This window comes from Schistocerca piceifrons, chromosome 1 (genome assembly GCF_021461385.2).
Source record: "Schistocerca piceifrons isolate TAMUIC-IGC-003096 chromosome 1, iqSchPice1.1, whole genome shotgun sequence".
In the NCBI taxonomy this organism is placed as follows: Eukaryota; Metazoa; Arthropoda; class Insecta; order Orthoptera; family Acrididae; genus Schistocerca; species Schistocerca piceifrons.
The window spans coordinates 1,113,111,533-1,113,132,812 of NC_060138.1; the positions used below are offsets into that span (position 1 = coordinate 1,113,111,533).

At 45.0% G+C, this 21,280-nt stretch overlaps 1 protein-coding gene across 1 annotated transcript in view; it reads right to left on the reverse strand.

Moving 5' to 3' along the window:
- The window catches only part of LOC124778088 (protein dissatisfaction), a 63,063-nt gene extending 46,722 nt beyond the window's left edge, over nucleotides 1-16,341 (reverse strand). The window contains exon 1 of the mRNA XM_047253620.1: nucleotides 16,011-16,341. Within this exon, the coding sequence (XP_047109576.1) occupies nucleotides 16,011-16,341 (331 nt within the window). The remainder of the gene's footprint in view (nucleotides 1-16,010) is intronic.
- Between the last annotated feature and the right edge of the window lie 4,939 nt (nucleotides 16,342-21,280).

Below are 21,280 nucleotides of genomic sequence, written 5' to 3' on the forward strand. Positions count from 1 at the left end.
GACCCTAGGTCCACTGTTTGCGATGTGATAGTGAAGTGGAAACGTGAAGGGACACGTATAGCGCAAAAGCGTACAGTCCGACCTCGTCTGTTGACTGTCAGAGACCGTCGACAGTTGAAGAGGGTCGTAATGTGTAATAGACAGACATCTATCCAGACCATCACACAGGTATTCTAAACTGCATCAGGATTCTCTTATGACAGTTAGGCGGGAGGTGAGAAAACTTGGATTTCATGGTCGAGCGGCTGCTCATAAGCCACACATCACGCCGGTAAATGCCAAACGATTCCTCGCTTGGTGTAAGAAGCGTGAACATTGGGCGATTAAACAGTGGAAGAACGTTGTTCGGAGTGACGAATCACGGTACACAATGTGGCGATGCGACGGCAAGATGTGGGTATGGCGAATGCCCGGTGAACGTCATCTGACAGAGTGTGTAGTGCCAACAGTAAAATCTGGAGGTAGTGGTGTTATGGTGTTGTCGTGCTTTTCAAGGAGGGGACTTGCACCCCTTGTTGTTTTGCGCGGCACTATCACGCCACAGGCCTACATTGATGTTTTAAGCATTTGTTTCCCATTGTTGGAGAGCAATTTGGGGATGGCGATTGCATCTTTCAACACGATCGAGCACCTGTTCGTAATGCACGGCCCGTGACGGAGTGGTTACATGACAGTAACACCCCTGTTATGGACTGGCCTGCGCAGAGTCCTGACCTGAATCACATAGAACACCTTTGGGATGTTTTTGAACGCCGCCTTCGTGCCAGGCCTCACCGACCGACATCGATACCTCTCCTCAGTGCAGCACTCCGTGAAGAATAGGCTGCCATTCCCCAAGAAACCTTCCAGCGCCTGACTGAGCGTATGCCTGCGAGAGTGGAAGCTGTCATCAAGGCTAAGGGTGGGTCAACACCATACTGAATTCCAACATTACCGATGGAGGGCGGCACGAACTTCTAACAAGGGAACCTCCCCATCTCACCCAACTCAGATTTAGTTATAAGTTGGCACAGTGGATAGGGCTTGAAAAACTGAACACACATCAATCGAGAAAACAGGAAGAAGTTGTGTGGAACTCCTTGGTTCAAGTCTTCCCTCGAGTGAAAAGTTTAATTTTTTATTTTCACTTTATGTGACAAACTATTATGTTCTCATCAGTTTTTTGGGAGTGATTATCACATCCACAAAAAAACCTAAATCGGGCAAGGTATAAGAATCTTTTTACCCATCCGCCAAGTGTACAAGTTAGGTGGGTCGACAACAAATTCCTGTCATGTGACGCACATGCCGTCACCAGTGTCGTATAGAATATATCAGACGTGTTTTTCTGTGGAGGAATCGGTTGACCTATGACCTTGCGATCAAATGTTTTCGTTCCTTTCGTCTATTGATCGCACGGTTTTGCGGTGCGGTCGCAAAACACAGACACTAAACTTATTACAGTGAACAGTGACGTCAATGAACTAACGGACAGATCATAACTTTGCGAAAATAAATAAAGTAAATTTTTTACCCGAGGGAAGTCTTGAACCAAGGACCTCTCGCTCCGTAGCAGCCCACGATAACCACGGGACCACGGCGCTAGTGCGTTTACATTGCCTATGTTGCACATGAACTACTCAGTTTGCATATTTTTCTTATTTTTTCATAGTTCCACACAACTCCTTCCTGTTTTCTCGATTGATCTTTGTTCAGTTTTACATGGCCTATCCTCTGTGCCAACTTATAACTAAATCTGAGGCGGGTGCGATGGGGAGGTTCCCTTGTAAGTCATTTTTAGGCAAGTGTCCGGATTCTTTTGATCACATAGTGTATGTGAGCGGCTCGAAGACTTCTGAAATAATTGAACCAGGTACGTTTTCCTCGGCGGCGAGTGTTCATCAGAGACAAGGGTATCGTCAGGCGTGCTCAAGGGAAGTGTGACAGGAGCGCTGTTGTTCTCTATGTACAGGAATCATTTAATGCACAGGGTGGGCAGCAGTCTGCGGTTGTTTGCTGATGATGCCGTGGTGTGCGGTAACGTGTCGAAGTTGAGTGACTGCGCGAAGATACAAGACGACTTAGACCTAATTTCCAGTTGGTGTGATGAGTGGAAGCTAGCTCTAAATCTGGAAAAATGTAAGAAATGCGGATGAGTAGGAAGAACAAACCTGTAATGTTCGGGTACAGTAATACTTGTGTCCAGCTTGACACAGTCACGTCTTTCAAATATCAGGGCGTAACTTTGCAAAGCGACATGAGGTGGAACGAGAGTGCGAGAACTGTGGTATGGAAGCCGAATTGTCGACTTCGGTTTATTTGGAGAATTTTAGGAAAGTGTGGTTCACCAGTAAAGAAGACCGTATACAGGACGCTGTTGCGATCTATTATTGAATGCTGCTCTAGTGTTTGGGATCCGTACCAGGTCGGATTGAAGGAAGACATCGAAGCAATTCAGAGGCGGGTTGATAGAGTTGTTGCCGATAGGTTCGGACAGCATGTTGGTGTTATTGAGATGCATCGGGGACCTAAATGGGAATCCCTGGAGGGAAGGCGACGTTCTTTTCGAGAAACACTATTGAGAAAATTTAGAGAACCGGCATTTGAAGCTGACTGCCGAACGAGTCTACTGCCTCCAACATACACCGTGCGCAAGGACCACGAAGATAAGATACGAGAAATTAGGGCGCATAAGTAGGCGTACAGAGTGTCGTTTTTCCTCGCTGTATTTGCGAGTGGAACAGGAAGGAAAATGACAAGTAGTAGTGCAGGATACCCTCCGCCACGCACCGTGACTTGCGGAGTGTGTGTGTAGATGCAGACATAGCGGTTTTATGAAGCCTACGAGAAAGACAGGCCGCGGCACGTACGTCACGAAGGTAGTCCTGCGCTCGCTCACTCACTCAAATTAGCAGACAAACTACGTTTCTACACCTGTTAACTCGTAACTAGACGTGTCTGTAAAAACGAAAACTGGATCTTCTACTGGATTCCGCTATTATGGTGTAAGCTTATTTGTCCGTCGCTGACATAGAAGACCGCAAACCTTCTTTCCTTCCCGTCTGGGACAGCTGTGCATTGACTAGAGTACACGTAAAGCTTACTGGGGCAGGGTAAATGCTAGCTACAATGAAGTCGATAATTCGATTGTACGAGGGCAGTTCAATAAGTAATGCAACACTTTTTTTTCTGAAATAGGGGTCGTTTTATTCAGCATTGAAATACACCAGGTTATTCCCCAATCTTTTAGCTACACAACACTATTTTTCAACGTAATCTCCATTCAATGCTACGGCCTTATGCCACCTTGAAATGAGGGCCTGTATGCCTGCACGGTACCATTCCACTGGTCGATGTCGGAGCCAACGTCGTACTGCATCAATAACTTCTTCATCATCCGCGTAGTGCCTCCCACGGATTGCGTCCTTCATTGGGCCAAACATATGGAAATCCGACGATGCGAGATCGGGGCTGTAGGGTGCATGAGGAAGATCAGTTCACTGAAGTTTTGTGAGCTCCTCTCGGGTGCGAAGACTTGTGTGAGGTCTTGCGTTGTCATGAAGAAGGAGAAGTTCGTTCAGATTTTTGTGCCTACGAACACGCTGAAGTCGTTTCTTCAATTTCTGAAGAGTAGCACAATACACTTCAGAGTTGATCGTTTGACCATGGGGAAGGACATCGAACAGAATAACCCCTTCAGCGTCCCAGAAGACTGTAACCATGACTTTACCGGCTGAGGGTATGGCTTTAAACTTTTTCTTGGTAGGAGAGTGGGTGTGGCGCCACTCCATTGATTGCCGTTTTGTTTCAGGTTCGAAGTGATGAACCCATGTTTCATCGCCTGTAACAATCTTTGACAAGAAATTGTCATCCTCAGCCACATGACGAGCAAGCAATTCCGCACAGATGGTTCTCCTTTGCTCTTTATGGTGTTCGGTTAGACAACGAGGGACCCAGTGGGAACAAACCTTTGAATATCCCAACTGGTGAACAATTGTGACAGCACTACCAACAGAGATGTCAAGTTGAGCACTGAGTTGTTTGATGGTGATCCGTCGATCATCTCGAACGAGTGTGTTCGCACGCTCCGCCATTGCAGGAGTCACAGCTGTGCACGGCCGGCCCGCACGCGGGAGATCAGACAGTCTCGCTTGACCTTGCGGCGATGATGACACACGCTTTGCCCAACGACTCACCGTGCTTTTGTCCACTGCCAGATCACCGTAGACATTCTGCAAGCGCCTATGAATATCTGAGATGCCCTGGTTTTCCGCCAAAAGAAACTCGATCACTGCCCGTTGTTTGCAACGCACATCCGTTACAGACGCCATTTTAACAGCTCCGTACAGCGCTGCCACCTGTCGGAAGTCAATGAAACTATACGAGACGAAGCGGGAATGTTTGAAAATATTCCACAAGAAATTTCCGGTTTTTTCAACCAAAATTGACCGAGAAAAAAAAATGTGTTGCATTACTTATTGAACTGCCCTCGTAATATTGGAATTTTAATTTGATATCCCCCACAACTGACAAAATTTACAAAAAGAAAAATGCGAATTTCTTTGTCCACCCACACACTTCTGAGAATGGCACATTAACAATTTGCAATTACGCGCCCCTGTTACCGGCAGCTACGTTGATAAATACTCGGCACCTCGCAAGGATAACTACCATATCAAGAATATTAGGTAAGTTGTTGGAAGTAGTTAAGCATTGGTGAAAATCTCGCTTCTGAGCGCACAAAGAGCTCTAACCGCAGAACTCTGCACGGAACACGTGTTGGTAGTGCTGCGATACAGATCGTATAGCTCCCTTCGAAGACGACGGCCGAGACGCCAAGCCCGTACCGCTCGATGGCTGAAGGCGAAGTCCACCCTCTCCACAATTCTCCCGTCTCCCACGCGTACGAAAACGCGGCGGAAGAATACTCAGTCTCGGCCAATGTCGAACGCTCTATCATCGCCGAAATCCCTGACTTTTTGGTCACACGGTATTTAGTACCCTTCTTAGGAAGGTTCTAACAATCGCGTTATTTGCGAGTGTCAACAAGATGCGTGCAGCGTATTGCTGTGATCATGTGGTTCATGGTAGCTGCACAAAAAAAGGTATGACATCAGCATAACAATATGCTTCTTACATCTTATTGTTGACACTCGCAAATAACGCGATTGTCATGATACCCTGAAGGAGGGCACTAAGCACTTGAAACTTGATATCAACCTGAATTTCTTTCCTGCATGTGGCTGCTGATTATTGCACCGTACCGTCGTGTGCGACAGGCGAGTAAGTGCTACTGTAGCGGTGCAGTACGACAGCACAGCCGCCTGAGCACCGAGCGGGATGGCACGCGCCTACGCCCCTCCCAGTCGGGGATGAGGGGGGCGCGGCCGCTCGGCAGACGCGAGGGGCTGCCTGGCTGCCTGGCTGCCTGTCAGGAGCAGCGGGCGAGGCGGCGGCCCAGCTGCTGCTCTGTGCGCGCACAATGACTGAATGTTGACGTGTAACGGGGCGGTTTGAAACCACAGTGACGATAACCAGTACAAGATGCGGCACAGCTAGATGAGAAATAGTGTGCGTGCCAGACAAAAACGCTCTTCGAGACAAAACCACTGAACCCATGTCGAATACCATGGCATAATTAGTTTAGCAGATACACAATGAAAAAGAAGTATTTCTTATCGCAAAGTTACATAAATAATAACTTTTATTCCACTATTCATGAGCGTATTTTAGTTCTGTCGTCGCAACTACAAGAAAATACGTGATTTTTTTTTCCACCAGAGACGTTTCGCTTTATTAAGGCAAAGAATCATCAGTGGTCTCTAATTAAAGATATTGATTTGGAGAGAGGGCGCCAAACAGCGAGGTCATCCGTTCCAGCGATTAGGGAAAGATGAGAAAGCAAGACAGACGTGCCCTTTCAAAGCAGCCATCCCGGCATTTATACGAAGCGATTTAGGGAAATCACGGAAAACCTAAATCAGGATGGCCGGATGCGAGTCTGAACCGTCATCCTCTCGAATTTGAGGGCAGTGTGCTAACCACTACGCCACCACACTAGGTAGCTATGTCCATAAGTTTTGCACGCAATGTGTATATAGAAATTGATTATACACTACTGGCCATTAAAATAGCTACATCACGAAGATGACGTGCTACACACGCGAAATTTAACCGACAGGAAGAAGATGCTTTGATATCGAAATGATTAGCTTTTCAGAGCATTCACACAAGGTTGGCGCCGGTAGCGACAGCTACAACGTGCTGACATGAGGAAAGTTTCCAATCGATTTCTCATACACAAACAGCAGTTGACCGGCGTTGCCTGGTGAAACGTTGTTGTGATGCCTCGTGTAAGGAGCAGAAATGCGTACCATCATGTTTCCGACTTTGTTAAAGGTCGAATTGTAGCCTATCGCGATTGCGGTTTATCGTATCGCGACATTGCTGCTCGCGTTGGTCGAGATCCAATGACTGTTAGCAGACTATGGAATCGGTGGGTTCAGGAGGCTAATACGGAACACCAAGCTGGATCCCAATGGCCTCATATCACTAGCAGTTGAGATGACAGGCATCTTATCCGCATGGCTGCAATAGATCGTGCAGCCACGTCTCGATCCCTGAGTCAACAGACGGGGACGTTTGCAAGACAACAACCATCTGCACGAACAGTTCGACGACGTTTGCACCAGCATGGACTATCAGCTCGGAGACCACGGCTACGGTTACCCATGACGCTGCATCACAGACAGGAGCGCCTGCGATGGTGTACTCAACGAAGAACCTGGGTGCACGAATGGCAAAACGTCATTTTTTTCGGATGAATCCAGGTACTGTTTACTGCATCATGATGATCGCATCCGTGTTTGGTGACATCGCGGTGAACGCACATTGGAAGCGTCTATTCGTCATCGCCATACTGGCGTGATGGTATGGGGTTCCATTGGTTACACGTCTCGGCTCACCTCTTGTTCGCATTGACGGCACTTTGAACAGTGGACGTTACATTTCAGATGTGTTACGACCCATGGCTCCACCCTTCATTCGATCCCTGCGAAACACTACACTTCAGCAGGATAATGCATGACCCCATGTTGCAAGTCCTGTACGGTTCTTTGTGGATACAGAATATGTTCGACTGCTGCCCTGGCCAGCACATTCTCCAGATCTCTCACCAACTGAAAACGTCTGGTCAATGGTGGCCGAGCAACTGGCTCGTCACAATACGCCAGTCACTACTCTTGATGAACTCTGGTATCGTGTTGAAGCTACATGGGCAGCTGTACGTGTACACGCCATCGAAGCTCTGTTTGATTCAATGCCCAGGCGTATGAAGGCCGTCATTACGGCCAGATGTGGTTGTTCTCGGTACTGATTTCTCAGGATCTATGCACCCAAATTGCATGAAAATGTAACCACATGTCAGTTCTAGTATAATATATTTGTCCAATGAATAGCCGTTTATGATCTGCATTTCTGCTTGGTGTAGCAATTTTAATGGCCAGTAGTGTACGTGTTTTTTTTTTTCACCAGAGAAGTTTCGCTTTATTAAGGTAAAGAATCATCAGTGGTCTCTAATTAAAGATGTTTATTTCGGGGGAGGGGACCAAACAGTGAGATCATCCGTCCCAGTGATTTGGGAAGGATGGAAAAGGAAGACAGTCGTGCCCTTTCAAAGCAACCATCCCGGCATTTGTACGAACGATTTAGGGAAATCACAGGAAACCCAAATCAGGATGGCCGGACCCGCGTCTGAACCGTCATCCTCTCGAATGTGAGCGCAGTGAGATTACCACTGCGCCACCACGCTCGGTAGCTAGTTTCGTCCTTAAGTTTTGCACGCAAGTGTATATAGAAATTGATTATAATTGAAGTTTCAAAACGGTTTAAAAAAGCACCGCCACTCAGAATAATTTCAAATTCAAAGGAATATTATTGCACGGGGAAAACATTTTGGGAAGAAAAAAAAATTAACGAAAATTTTCCGACTACATGGGCTGTAAGGGTGATACGTAAATGGGGTCGGCTGCAAAAGACTCAAGAATCGCAATATGTCGGCTATGGTGTGAGGTTCTCATACCAACAGTACTCTGCAGTGTGCATGAGCGCACAACTCTGGCATTCAGCAGCTGTGCCACTGGAAATTGGGTAACATCCACCACTACAATTTCGCACCATTTGGGATGGGAAAAATCGGTTTTTAATTGTCCTGAGGCCAAAACGACATAAAAAGCAACAATGAAATCTGTTTTCATTTGTACCGAGGCAAAAAAAAGCAGCATAAAAGCAATAATGAAATCGTTCTTTAGCTGTCGTGAGACTAACGCAAGGCACAGTTTTCTGGCACAAGTTGAAATCGCGAAACAGGATGTTCCCGTAACAGATCAGAATGTCCCAAGTGTGACGTTCAGAGCACGTTGCGCAATGGGTGCCGTCAATGCAACTACGTTTGTAGTCGGAGGACTGAACACCGCGTCTTTCAAACAATCACACAGCCAGACGTCACACGCAAGATGGGGTAATTTGGACGGCCAGGCTGCAGCGACATCACAGCTGATAATTCTAGCCTTTCCAAAATGTCTCTGCAGGAGCAGCTTCACTGGTTGTGCAATGTGCATAGGAACGCCATCTTGCATTAAAAAGGTCTTACCCATGTAAGGTGCCAGGACATGGGTACTTACGCATTAGCTTACCGACAATAGTATTAATAATAAAGGGACTGGTAAGGGCATCAGATCATGACTCTATTGAAATATGATAAACATGAGGCACTCTCGACCAGTATTCCCTGCATGTATGCATGATTAAGTTACTAACTTAAAGTGTTGGTGAAAAGTGTCGGAAGTTGAGAATTGTGGAATATAAAGTCTGCAGCTGGCCGTAGCTCGCCGGGCTGCCGTGGGCGGCCGGTATCGGTCACCGGAAACGCGGGACAATACGGCGCTTTTCGGGATAGCCCGGCATCCCGAGCCACCTGTGCTGGGCAACTCGTGTCAAAGGCGGGAATTTCGTTTGCCTAGGGGCGTTATGATCTACTCGATCATTGGGCAGATCTCAGAAATGCCGTTGGAGGAATTTCGGTGATGATAGAGCGTTCGACATTGGCCGGAACTGAGTATTCTTCCGACGCGTTTTCGTACGCGTGGGAAACGAGAGAATTGTGGAAAGGATGGACTTCGCCTTCAGCCATCGAGCGGTACCGACTTGGAGACGGCGTCTCGGCCATCGTCTTCGAAGGGAGACATACGGTCTGTATTGCAGCACTGCACCTACGCGTGTTCCGTGCAGAGTTCTGCGGTTAGAGCTCTTTGTGCGCTCAGAAGCGACATTTTCACCAATGCTTAACCACTTGCAACAACTTACCTAATATTCTTGATATGGCAGTTATCCTTGCGAGATGCCGAGTATTTATCAATGTAGCTGCCGGTAATAGGGGCGCGTAATTGCAAATTGTTAATGTGCCATTCTCAGGAGTGTGTGGGTGGACAAAGAAATTCACATTTTTTTGTAAATTTTGTCAGTTGTGGGGGATATCAAATTAAAATGCCAGTATGACAATCGAATTATTGACTTCATTGTTGCTAGCATTTACCCTGTCCCAGTACGCTTTACATGTACTCTAATCACTGTACAGCTTGCCCAGATGGGAAGGAAAGAAGGTTTGCGGTCTTCTATGTCAGCGACGGACAAATAAGTTTACACCCAGACGTCGACAGCGTTGAAAGATTGGAATGGGTTGGCGCGCAAAAGACTCTTACAGCATTTACCGGTGACGGTACAGATGACAGGACATGCAGGGTTCATCTCCTCGAATAAATACGGCCCTACGATAAGCGACGCCGTCAAGCTGCAGCACACAGTCATCTTTATACAACAAAGTGGTACTAGTAGATGTGCGTGCGGATTTTCCGTTGCCCATTGCTGTGGCCGCACACTTTGGACATCGTAGCGCCTACTGCATCGGCATCCCACTTTACGTCCAACCATCACGGGATGCCTGCATCACAGGGTGTATCGTCACCACGAAAACCTACGTCGTCTGGGTTCTAAAACAAAGACTTACCGGCGACCACAACACAACACACACACCACCAGGTCTCCAGCAACGGCCGCCAAGGACCACTACCAGTTCGCGGAGCCTGCAGAACAGCTTCACCTGAGGTCGCAGCTAGCCTAGGAACTACTTTGCTACGCCAGGCACATGATCGCAAATAGTTCCAGCAGATACATCCGGCGACGCACTGCCAGGAAAAGGCAGTTCGATGCACCACTCGCAGAGCAGCCACGGCCAGACGCCTCTTCTAGCTGGCCGATCTCTTGGTATAGTCGACGAACCTCTTGACGTTGTAGAACACCTACTTCTACAAGGTTACTCTGTAATTCACACTTAAGTGCCTGGCAGAGGGTAGAACTGTTTGTGTTCGTTCCCCGTGAAGAGTCAGGTCTTTTTTATTATTATTTGTTATTTTCTATTTGTGTCGATCCGCATTTGGGGTTCAGTCTGTTGTTCTTTTGGATATTGTGTTATTGTTTGGGTGAGTCCGATAAATTGTTTCCAGACTTTTTTTTCTTTCTCTCATGTCTATTCTGCTAGTGCAGATACTTCACCTATATTCTGAAATTCTGTGTACTGACGTGTCCTCTATAATCGAAATGGGCTTCGTCTGCGTACAGTGTTCCATGGACATTTGTTATCCACTTGCGAGCAAGAAAGTCCAGAGAGAACGTTTGCCTTGTTGACATATCAGCAGGAAGCAAATCCTGAGCGAGGGTGATTTTGCACGGATAGCAACGCACGATGTTTGGTAGGATTTTACGCACCGTGCTCGGAGGCTTGTCCAACAACTTGGCTCCCTGTGCCACATTGCACTTCAGAAAATCCTGTCTCTTCGAATTCTGTAATCATTTTCTCCAGACCCTTAGCAGACATCGGACCAATGCCCTTTTTATTTTTTATTTTTTTCGTACCCCTGAGTGGCCGGAACTTCTGCAAGGCTACTGGCGCACGGTCACCGTTATTGTAAAAGTGCTTTAACCAGCAGCGCTTGGTCTTTCATGGACACAGGCATGTTGGACGTCTCGGACGCAAAACCGAGGAACAACAGTGTTTGTGTCAAATCTATTTGTCAAATTTTGCTTGTTTTTGTTCCATTTGATCCATGACACTTTCCCCGGCGTCAATAATACGTGATCTGAATACGCACAGACATCAATGTGTTGGTTTTATTTCCTCTGTGTGGAACAGTTTTCCCACAAACTCGTCACATAACGTAGTAACTGATGTTTTCTGCACAGACTTAACTGCAGCACCACGTGCAGTACGTCTTTCAGTACACGCTTCCACACTTGAACACCTGAGCTCCTTACCAGTGGAAAATAAGCATTACTGTATCACTCTAGCCATATCTACTTGGAGGTGCTAACCAACGTAAAAACATACCACTCGTAATAGCTATATTTATTAGTCTTCAGATGAAGTAAAAAATGATGTAATGCTGTTCAGTATGCCATCCTCAGTCACCAATAGAAGTATCTGCACTTATACCTGTTACAACCTGTTTGTAAATATATATACAGGGTGTACATGAATTCCGGGAACACTTTCAATTATTTATTGCACAAGAACCAAACATTGTACAGATATCACACATATGTCATTTTGAAGAGAAACCCTGAAAGTTTTTTTTTCTTGTATACCCTCACAGTGTAGTTTAGTAATTTGCTGATAGTCAGCGCTAGTAGCAAACATGGCGAGTTCAGATGCGGAGCGAGCTTTCTGTGTGTTGGAGTCCGACAAAAACAAGTGTGCTTCAGCTGTTCAACGGATGTTTAGAACCAAGTACGGTAAGGAGCCGCCAACAAGGAAGGCCATTTACCACTGGCACAACAAATTCGTTACGACGTGCCAGTGAGACTGAAGTGAATGTGGAACGCGTGCGAGAGACATTCATAAGGAGTCCAAAGAAATCGGTGCGTCGTGCATTCCGTGAACTCGGCATGGCTCCAATGACAGTGTGGAAAGTCCTGCGACAGAAGCTGTCTATGAAACCATTCAAATTGGAGCTAGTGCAGAAGCTCAATGACGACGACAAAGACAAGTGTTTTGTTGAGTTTTGTTCGCAGTTGCAACAATTGAATGAGGATGAGGATGGAATTGTTGATTGCTTAATTTTTAGCGACGTAGCCACTTTTCACACTAATGGGAAAGTGAACAGGCATAATCGTCGAATCTGGGGTACAAAGCATCCACACAAATGCATTGAATTTGAGCGTGATTCCCCAACGGTAAATGGTTTTTGTGCTTTCTCACGTCGAAAACTGTACGGGCCCTTCCTCTTCGCCGAGAGCACTGTCACTGGATATTCCTACTTGGACATGTTGCAGGAATGGCTCATGCCTCAAATGCAATCGGACTCTCCGTTCATCTTTCAGCAGGATGGGGCTCCACCCCATTTTCATCGTGAAGTTCGTGGGTACCTGAACACGGAGCTGCCGCATCGATGGATCGGCCGTGCTACAGAAGGGGGCAGCTGTTTCATGAAATGGCCTCCCGATCACCAGATCTCACCCCGTGTGACTTTTTTCTGTGGGGACACTTTAAAGATCTGGTGTACGTCCCACCTCTACCACGTGATGTAGCAGAGCTCCGGGAGAGAATACGGGAACTGACTGCCATGCTGGGACAGGTATGGCGAGAATTCGATTACCCTATTGACGTCTGCCGGGTCACTCATAGTTCGCATATCGAATGTTTGTAAAAAAAGCTTTCAGTGTTTCTCTTCAAAATGCAATATGTGTGACATCTGTACAATGTTTAGTTCTTATGCAATAAATAATCAAAATGTTTTAGCCGAACGTTGTAGGCGGCGAAGAGGGTCACCCATTACTACTGATCGCCGTGACCTTGAACGTGAATTTCAAGGTGATTTGGAGGTTAAAGTGACTTTTTAAGATGGCGAAACCTGAAAAGATATGGAAAGAGGGCTAATTTTAAGTATGAAATGACACATTATTCCATTATTTAAGCTAATGACAAAGTCGAATGGCGGTCAAATAAGAAAATACGTTTTCAGTCCCAGTAAGGATTAGCTCTCGGATTGAGGAGGGGTGTAGTAAAATACAATGTTAGATACTACATGGAAGGGACATAAGGGGTCACGTATCATTACCAATAACTATAATGTTTAATAGCGGTGGACATTCGAAGGTTGAGATTTGTTTCATGAAAACCTCTGTTTGCGACGCCGGGTTTGGAAAGAGCGAGAAGAGATTGGAACTTTAAGTTTTAATTAACTTATTTATTAGAAAACAAAATTACATGACAACATATAAATGTTATTTGAACATTTGTAAGACAGAACAAGGATAATTAAAACGTAGATCATTGATTTAAAAGTCGTTGAGTAAGTCCCGTCGATCTCATTCTGCGGGATGTGCGTTCCAATTCGTTTCCAACATTGTGTTTTGTTGTATCCGTCCTCTATTCCAAATTAATTCCCACAACTGAAAACGTATTTGCTTAGTTGACCTTCATTGTTCCTTCCCATGACCTTGAATAACATATCATTTTATACGCAAAATTTGCCGCTCTTTTGAAATATTAAATCAACCACTAGGATTCCCATTAAAAAAAATCACTTTAACCTCCGAATCACCTTGAAAAATGACGTTCAAGGTCACAGCCATCAGCAGGTTTGTGTGACCCTCTTTGTTTTCTGCAACTTTTACCTAAAACAGTTTTCTGTATCTCATCTCTGTCCCGAGTTAGTCCCCATTACGAATTGAAATGGACCACCATTGTATATATATATATGGTGGTCGTGACCGGGCCAAATATCTCACGAAATAAGCGTCAAACGAAGAAATTACAAAGAACGAAACTTGTCTAGCTTCAAGGGCGAAACCAGATGGCACTATGGTTGGCTCGCTAGATGGCGCTGACATAGATCAGATATCAACTGGGTTTTTTTGAAATAGGAAGCACCACTTTTTATTACATATTCGTGTAGTACATAAAGAAATATGAATGTTTTAGTTAGACCACCTTTTTTTTCTTTGTGATAGATGGCGCTGTAATAGTCACAAACATATGGCTCACAATTTTAGACGAACAGTTGGTAACAGGTAGGTTTTTTAAATTAAAATACAGAACGTAGGTCTGTTTGAACATTTTATTTCGGTTGTTCCAATGTGATACATGTACCTTTGTGAACTTATCACTTCTGAGAACGCATGCTGTTACAGCGTGATTATCTGTAAATACCAAATTAATGCAATAAATGCTCAAAATGATGTCCGTCTACCTCAATGCATTTGGCAATACGTGTAACGACATTCCTCTCAACAGCGATTAGTTCGCCTTCCGTAATGTTCGCACAGGCATTGACAATGCGCTGATGCATGTTGTTAGGCGTTGTCGGTGGATCACGATAGCAAATATCCGTCAACTTTCCCCACAGAAAGAAATCCGGGGACGTCACATCCGGTGAACGTGTGGGCCATGTTATGGTGCTTCGACGACCAATCCACCTGTAATGAAATATGCTATTCAATACCGCTTCAACCGCTCGCGAGCTATGTGCCGGACATCCATCATGTTGGAAGTACATCGCCATTCTGTCATGCAGTGAAACATCTTGTAGTAACATCGGTAGAACATTACGTAGAAAATCAGCATACATTGCAACATTTAGATTGCCATCGATAAAATGGGGGCCAGTTATCCTTCCTCCCATAATGCCGCACCATGCATTAACCCGTCAAGGTCGCTAGTGTTCCACTTGTCGCACCCATCGTCGATTTTCCGTTGCCCAGTAGTGCATATTATGCCAGTTTACATTAATGTCGGTGAGTGACGCTTCGTCGCTAAATAGAACGCGTGCAAAAATGTGTCATCGTCCCGTAATTTCTCTTGAGCCCAGTGGCAGAACTGTACACGACGTTCAAAGTCGTCGCCATGCAATTCCTGGTGCATAGAAATTTGGTACGGGTGCAATCAACGTTGATGTAGCATTCTCGACACCGACGTTTTCGAGATTCCCGATTCTCGTGCAATTTGTCTGCTACTGAGGTGCGGATTAGCCGCAACAGCAGCTAAAACACCTACTTGGGCATCATCATTTGTTGCAGGTCGTGGTTGACGTTTCACATGGGGCTGAACACTTTCTGGTTCCTTAAATAACGTAACTATCCGGCGAACAGTCCGGACACTTGGATGATGTCGTCCAGGATACCGAGCAGCACACATAGCACACGCCCGTTGGGCATTTTGATTACAATAGCCATACATCAACACGATATCGACGTTTTCTGCAATTGGTAAACCGTCCATTTTAACACGGGTAATGTATCACGAAGCAAATACCGACTGCACTGGCTGAATGTTACGTGATAACACGTACTTATACGTTTGTGACTATTACAGCGCCACCTATCACAAAGCGAAAAAAGTGGTCCAATTAAAACATTTATATTTCTTTAGGTACTAAACGAATATGTAATAAAAAAATGAGGGTCCCTATTTTTAAAAAAAATCGGAGTTGATATCCGTTTGACCTATGGCAGCGCCATTTAGCAGGACAACCATAGCGCCATCTGGTTTCCCCCTTCAAGCTAGACACGTTTCGCTCTTTGTAGTTTTTTCGTTTGACGCGTATTTCGTGAGATTTGGCGCGGTCACTAACAATGGGCAACTATATATATATATATATATATATATATATATATATATATATATATATATATATATATATATATATATATATGCGCGCCAGTGTTTACTGTTAATCAGTCGTACGTCAGTTGGTAAGGAACAGCTGTCGTCCCGACACTCGTGTATGTAGTGGCAACGCTGCGAGACGTCGGTCACACTTGCGATCTCGTGTAGACGCTCTGCTTTTTGCGCTGACAGAGTTCACTCGCTGTACCCGATAAGAGACTCGAGACGAGTTCGGAGATGACGTCGCAGGACCCGCTGGAGAGTGTAAAGCGACAATACAGGACTCGTCTGTGGTCTGCGCTATTAGAAAGACTGTCCTTGAAGCAGAACGTCGTGACAAGTGCAGACGTGGTGTGGCAGATGACGTGAGGTGGTGAGGCGCAGCGGCTGTGGCCGGCGTCACCGCCGCGGCAGAGAGAGCCCGGGCGGGGCGAGGTGCGAAATCCCCTCCTGCCCTCTGCCCTCTGCCCTCTGCTCACACGCCGTGATCGGCCTGGGCCGTGAGTCACGGCGCGGCGGGCCGTGGGAGGCGCCGGCTGCGGCTGCCAGCCCGGGGCGGCCCACGCCGTTAATTCGCAACACGCGACGCAGCCGCCACCCGACTGCTGTGGATCTGCCTCGCCGCGCCACTCAAGTGTCTCCATCTCTGCGTAACTGCTGCAACCAGCGCACGTTTGAAAGTCCTCATTTCTACTCATCGCACTACCCCTATTGCGAGTTGTTACATTGGACTCATAGACAGCTTTCTGCAGGACAGGAAACTGTATGTCCGAGTCGACAATAAAAACTCCGAAATGAAACTGATCTCCGCAGGAATTCCGCAGGGCTCTGTCATTTCGCCTCTGCTTTTCAATTTATATACAGAGTGTTACAAAAAGGTACGGCCAAACTTTCAGGAAACATTCCTCGACACACAAAGACAGAAAATATGTTATGTGGACATGTGTCCGGAAAGGCTTACTTTTCCATGTTAGAGCTCATTTTATTACTTCTCTTCAATATTATTAATCATGGAATGGAAACACACAGCAACAGAACGTACCAGCGTGACTTCACACACTTTGTTACAGGAAATGTTCAAAATGTCCTCCGTTAGCGAGGATACATGCATCCACCCTCCGTCGCATGGAATCCCTGATGCGCTGATGCAGCCCTGAAGAATCGCGTATTGTATCACAGCCGTCCACAATACGAGCACGAAGAGTCTCTACATTTGGTACCGGGGTTGCGTAGACAAGAGCTTTCAAATGCCACCCATAAATGAAAGTCAAGATGGTTGATGTCAGGAGAGCGTGGAGGCCATGGAATTGGTCCGCCTCTACCAATCCACCGGTCACCGAATCTGTTGTTGAGAAGCGTACGAACACTTCGACTGAAATTTGCAGGAGCTCCATCGCGCATGAACCACATGTTGTGTCGTACTTGTAAAGGCACATGTTCCAGCAGCACAGGTAGAGTATCCCGTATGAAATCATGATAACGTGCTCCATTGAGCGTAGGTGGAAGAACATGGGGCCCTATCAAGACATCACCAACTATGCCTGCCCAAACGTTCACAGAAAATCTGTGTTGATGACGTGATTGCACAATTACGTGCGGATTCTCGTCAGCCCACACATGTTGATTGTGAAAATTTACAATTTGATCACGTTGGAATGAAGCCTCATCTGTAAAGAGAACATTTGCACTGAAATGAGGATTGACACATTGTTGGATGAACCATTCGTAGAAGTGTACCCGTGGAGACCAATCAGCTGCTGATAGTGCCTGCCTGGTCCTAGGACCTCTCATGTCCTCCCCTGCCCCCCCCCCCCCCCTCCCAGCCATTATTTGGCTGCAAAGTCCCTGATTTTCCTGTGGATCATTACTGAAATAGCCAGTTCCATTTCTAGGTATAGGGAATGAAAAGTATTAATTTAAAAAATTGAAGCCTTGTCCTCCCTCTATGACTTCTACACCATTTCCGTCCACTATCAAACGAACCATTCCTTGATGGCTTAGAATGTGTCCTTTCAAGCAATACATTCTTTTGCTCAAGTTGTTCCATAAGGCGCTTTACTACCTAATTTGACAGAGTACCTTTGTGTTAGGTACTCATTCTACCCATCTAATCTTCGGTTCTCTTACTGTCTAACTTCCATACAAGGCTACACTCTAGACAAATACTTCCACAAAAGACATCCTAACACTTAAATCTACGTTCGAACACGGTTGGTCAAGTACCCCATCGTCACGATGGAGAAATAACAATCCTCATCTTTGAAATTGTAATACTTCTAACAGTCTCCGATCACAAGCGTTTACTTTGTCCGATAATTAGTTTCAGTCAGTAACGGTCATTTTCAAAACATTGTGTGTCAATAGAATTGTACAAAAAGTGTGAAATTTCTGCCAAGACTGTCAGTGTCAGTGTATAATATATGTGATAAACTAATGTACACATACAGCAACGCTCCAACGAACTCGCTAAGGCAAGCCTGTGCTGCGACGCTCAAGTCCGAGCTAGCTGGTTCGAATCCCGGTGCTGCAAGAAATGTTTAGCACCGGTATTCGCTCTGGATGTCCTGGATTAAATCTTATAAGGAGTGTGTCAGAACTCCACACTAAATTGAAAACAATACAGCGAACTTAACGCTATTCTTTGCATTGTGTAAAATTGAAAGTAAATAAGCACTCAGCTATCGATATTAAAAATCTGAGGGCAAAACATGGGAGTGCGATTCTAAGCATTGTTGTAAGTAGTAGTAGTAGTGTCGGTCGAGAGCTCGGAGACAGAAGACGTGTCACGCTGCCATCACGTAGGTGACGGCAGATCTTATCAAACTCAAGACCTGAGTTCATTCATATAGCCAGGAGAGATTGAGATGGCTTAACTACGCTTGAAGATGGAATTCAAGGTAAAATTCGCAAGCTTAGCGCAAAAGTAAATGCAGGGTTAGGCTCGTGATTGTTAGCCCGAGTTTGCAGTAATCCCATGTTTTGCTTGTCAATTAAAGAAGCCTCCTTATCTTCCAAATAATAATAATTATTATTCTCCACATCTAAATAATATGCTGTGGTTACTGAATGTTAATGCAACTTTGAAATTGAAATAATTTGTTAATCTGACACTCAGCCATTATTGATACCTATGTCATTGTAATTGTCATTGACTATTATTGATTATGGGTTATGATGATCCTGAAGTTTTAAGTAGATTGAATTTACGAAACCCCTTCCCAGAAGCTATTTAGTAGTTAGCAGGACCAAAGCAAACTCCTTTTTATTAAATTCATTCTTACTAACAATAAGCTTTAGCCTCTGCTGCTGTAAACCACTTGGAAAAAGGCTGTCATCTTAAGATGTGAGTGCCAGAACAAAGACACTGAGGCACCACAACATGTCACGTGCAAATTCCGTTGCACAAGCCAGATTCTGTATCACTTGTAAATTCTTATTGAAATACGCAGTCAGATAGCTTATCCAAATGCTACTCCAAGTTTTTCATGTAATAATCTGTTGAGGGCTTAAAGGACAGTGAAACTGACACCCATACAACACGTAAACAGTGTTATGCAGGTTAGATTTCGATTACTGATCGGTCAGGTTGCTTATCGAGTTCATTTTCACAGATGAACATGGGCTTTATTTATTGTAGGTACGTTACTATTGCTCACGGGCCTGTCTGCAAGGCATAGTTACTGTCCAACTGAGCATACGAATGAAATTCGCAGGTTTCACGCTGTGGTATCGGAATGTTTCCTGTTTACTGTCTCTGACAGCTGCCCGATGAAACTGCGCTGCAGCGTCACGCGTTCATCCATCGGCCCCCAAAGTTTACAATTTTGCATTTTCCGGCGATACCTGTATGAATATCAGTTTGTGACCAATTTACTTTTTTATCTTAGTGTGTACATAGATAGGTACATCCACTTTCATGAGATACACATACTATTTCTACTATACTATATACCCATTTACCAATATACTACACCTAGCGAGGTGGCGCAGTGGTTAGCACACTGGACTCGCATTCGGGAGGACGACGGTTCAATCCCGCGTCCGGCCATCCTGATTTAGGTTTTCCGTGATTTCCCTAAATCCCTCCAGGCAAATGCTGGAATGGTTCCTTTGAAATGGCACGGCCGACACCCTTCCCCATCCATCCTTAATCTGATGAGGTTACACTCGTCTGGTGTGAGACGTTCCCGGGGGGGTCCTCCGCGGGCCGAACCGCACAATAACCCTGGGTTCGGTGTGGGGCGGCGGAGGGGTGAAGCGGACTGCGGTAGTCGTCGTGGGGTTGTGGACCTCTGCGGCTGCGGCGGGGACGGAGCTTCTCCGTCGTTTCTAGGTCCCCGGGTAACATACAATACAATACAATACCCTCAATACGAAACTGACACAACTCAAAAATCTTCACTTTTGAATTTTTAATGTGACAATGTTGAAGAAACGATACTTGGTCAGACATCAAAATTCTGTTTCTGTAATTTTATGATTTTATCGTTAGACGGCAGTTGTGTCACTTTAATTGTTTGGAATGGGAACATTCTCAGAACAGAAAGAGTGTTGCATTCTTAATTGAATAGTGAATTTCACAGCGAACGGACCGTTGTTAAGAGGAGGTAGGACGTCAAACGGGCCGACTTGGAGCAGGAGAGGCATCACAGGACATTTTAATTTCCAGTGTCTATACTTTTACAAATAAATTCATAAAACTTTGTCAGCATCACCAGGAAGGATTCAGAATTCACACTCAGCAGTGGAAGTTCGAAAACATAACAAAATTTTTATTTTTCATGTGAAATTTCATCATTTTTTCACTTACTACTGGCTGCATTTGTTGATATAGGTACACTTTTCTTCATAAGTTACAGTGATGAATTTTGCTCAGCATACATACCATACTTACAGGTGTATGAAACTCTAGAATTTATTTAATTTATGAAAAAAACGAATGATCTGTTGTATTTTAAACTTCATGTTTAGAAAAAACACAAATTTTGTAGTTAATTACCTCAATTTTTACCACAGTTTTTAATAGATTTGGAAAATTCTAGAGTTTCATACACCTTTAAGTATGGTTTGTATGCTGTGCAAAATTCATCGAACCAGCTCTCTTACTTACGAAGAAAAGTGTACCTATAGCAACAAATGCTGCCATCAGTAAGTGAAAAAATGATGAAATTTTACATGTAGCAAAAATTACTTCGTTATGTTTTCGAACTTCCACTGCTATGAATGTGAATTCTAAATCCTTTCTGGTCATGCTGACAAAGTTTTATGAATTTATTTGTAAAAGTATAGACAGTGGAAATTAAAATGTCCTGTGGTGCCTCCCCTGCTCCAAGTCGGCCCGTTTGACGTCCTACCCCCCGTAAGAAGTTCAAAATTGTGCTATTTTGAGTTGTTTCGTTCTTTTGGACTAAATTCACAAAAAACAATGTGATAGTTTTATTTGTGCCCGTCTGGTTGATGACAGTAATCGTAGAGCGGTTTAATAATATGGATTTACCAATGTGGGATAATCATTTCAGGGAATTTAGACTTACGTTACTTTTAAATAACAGACTGAAATGTCCAATTTCTGTGCTTTGGCCA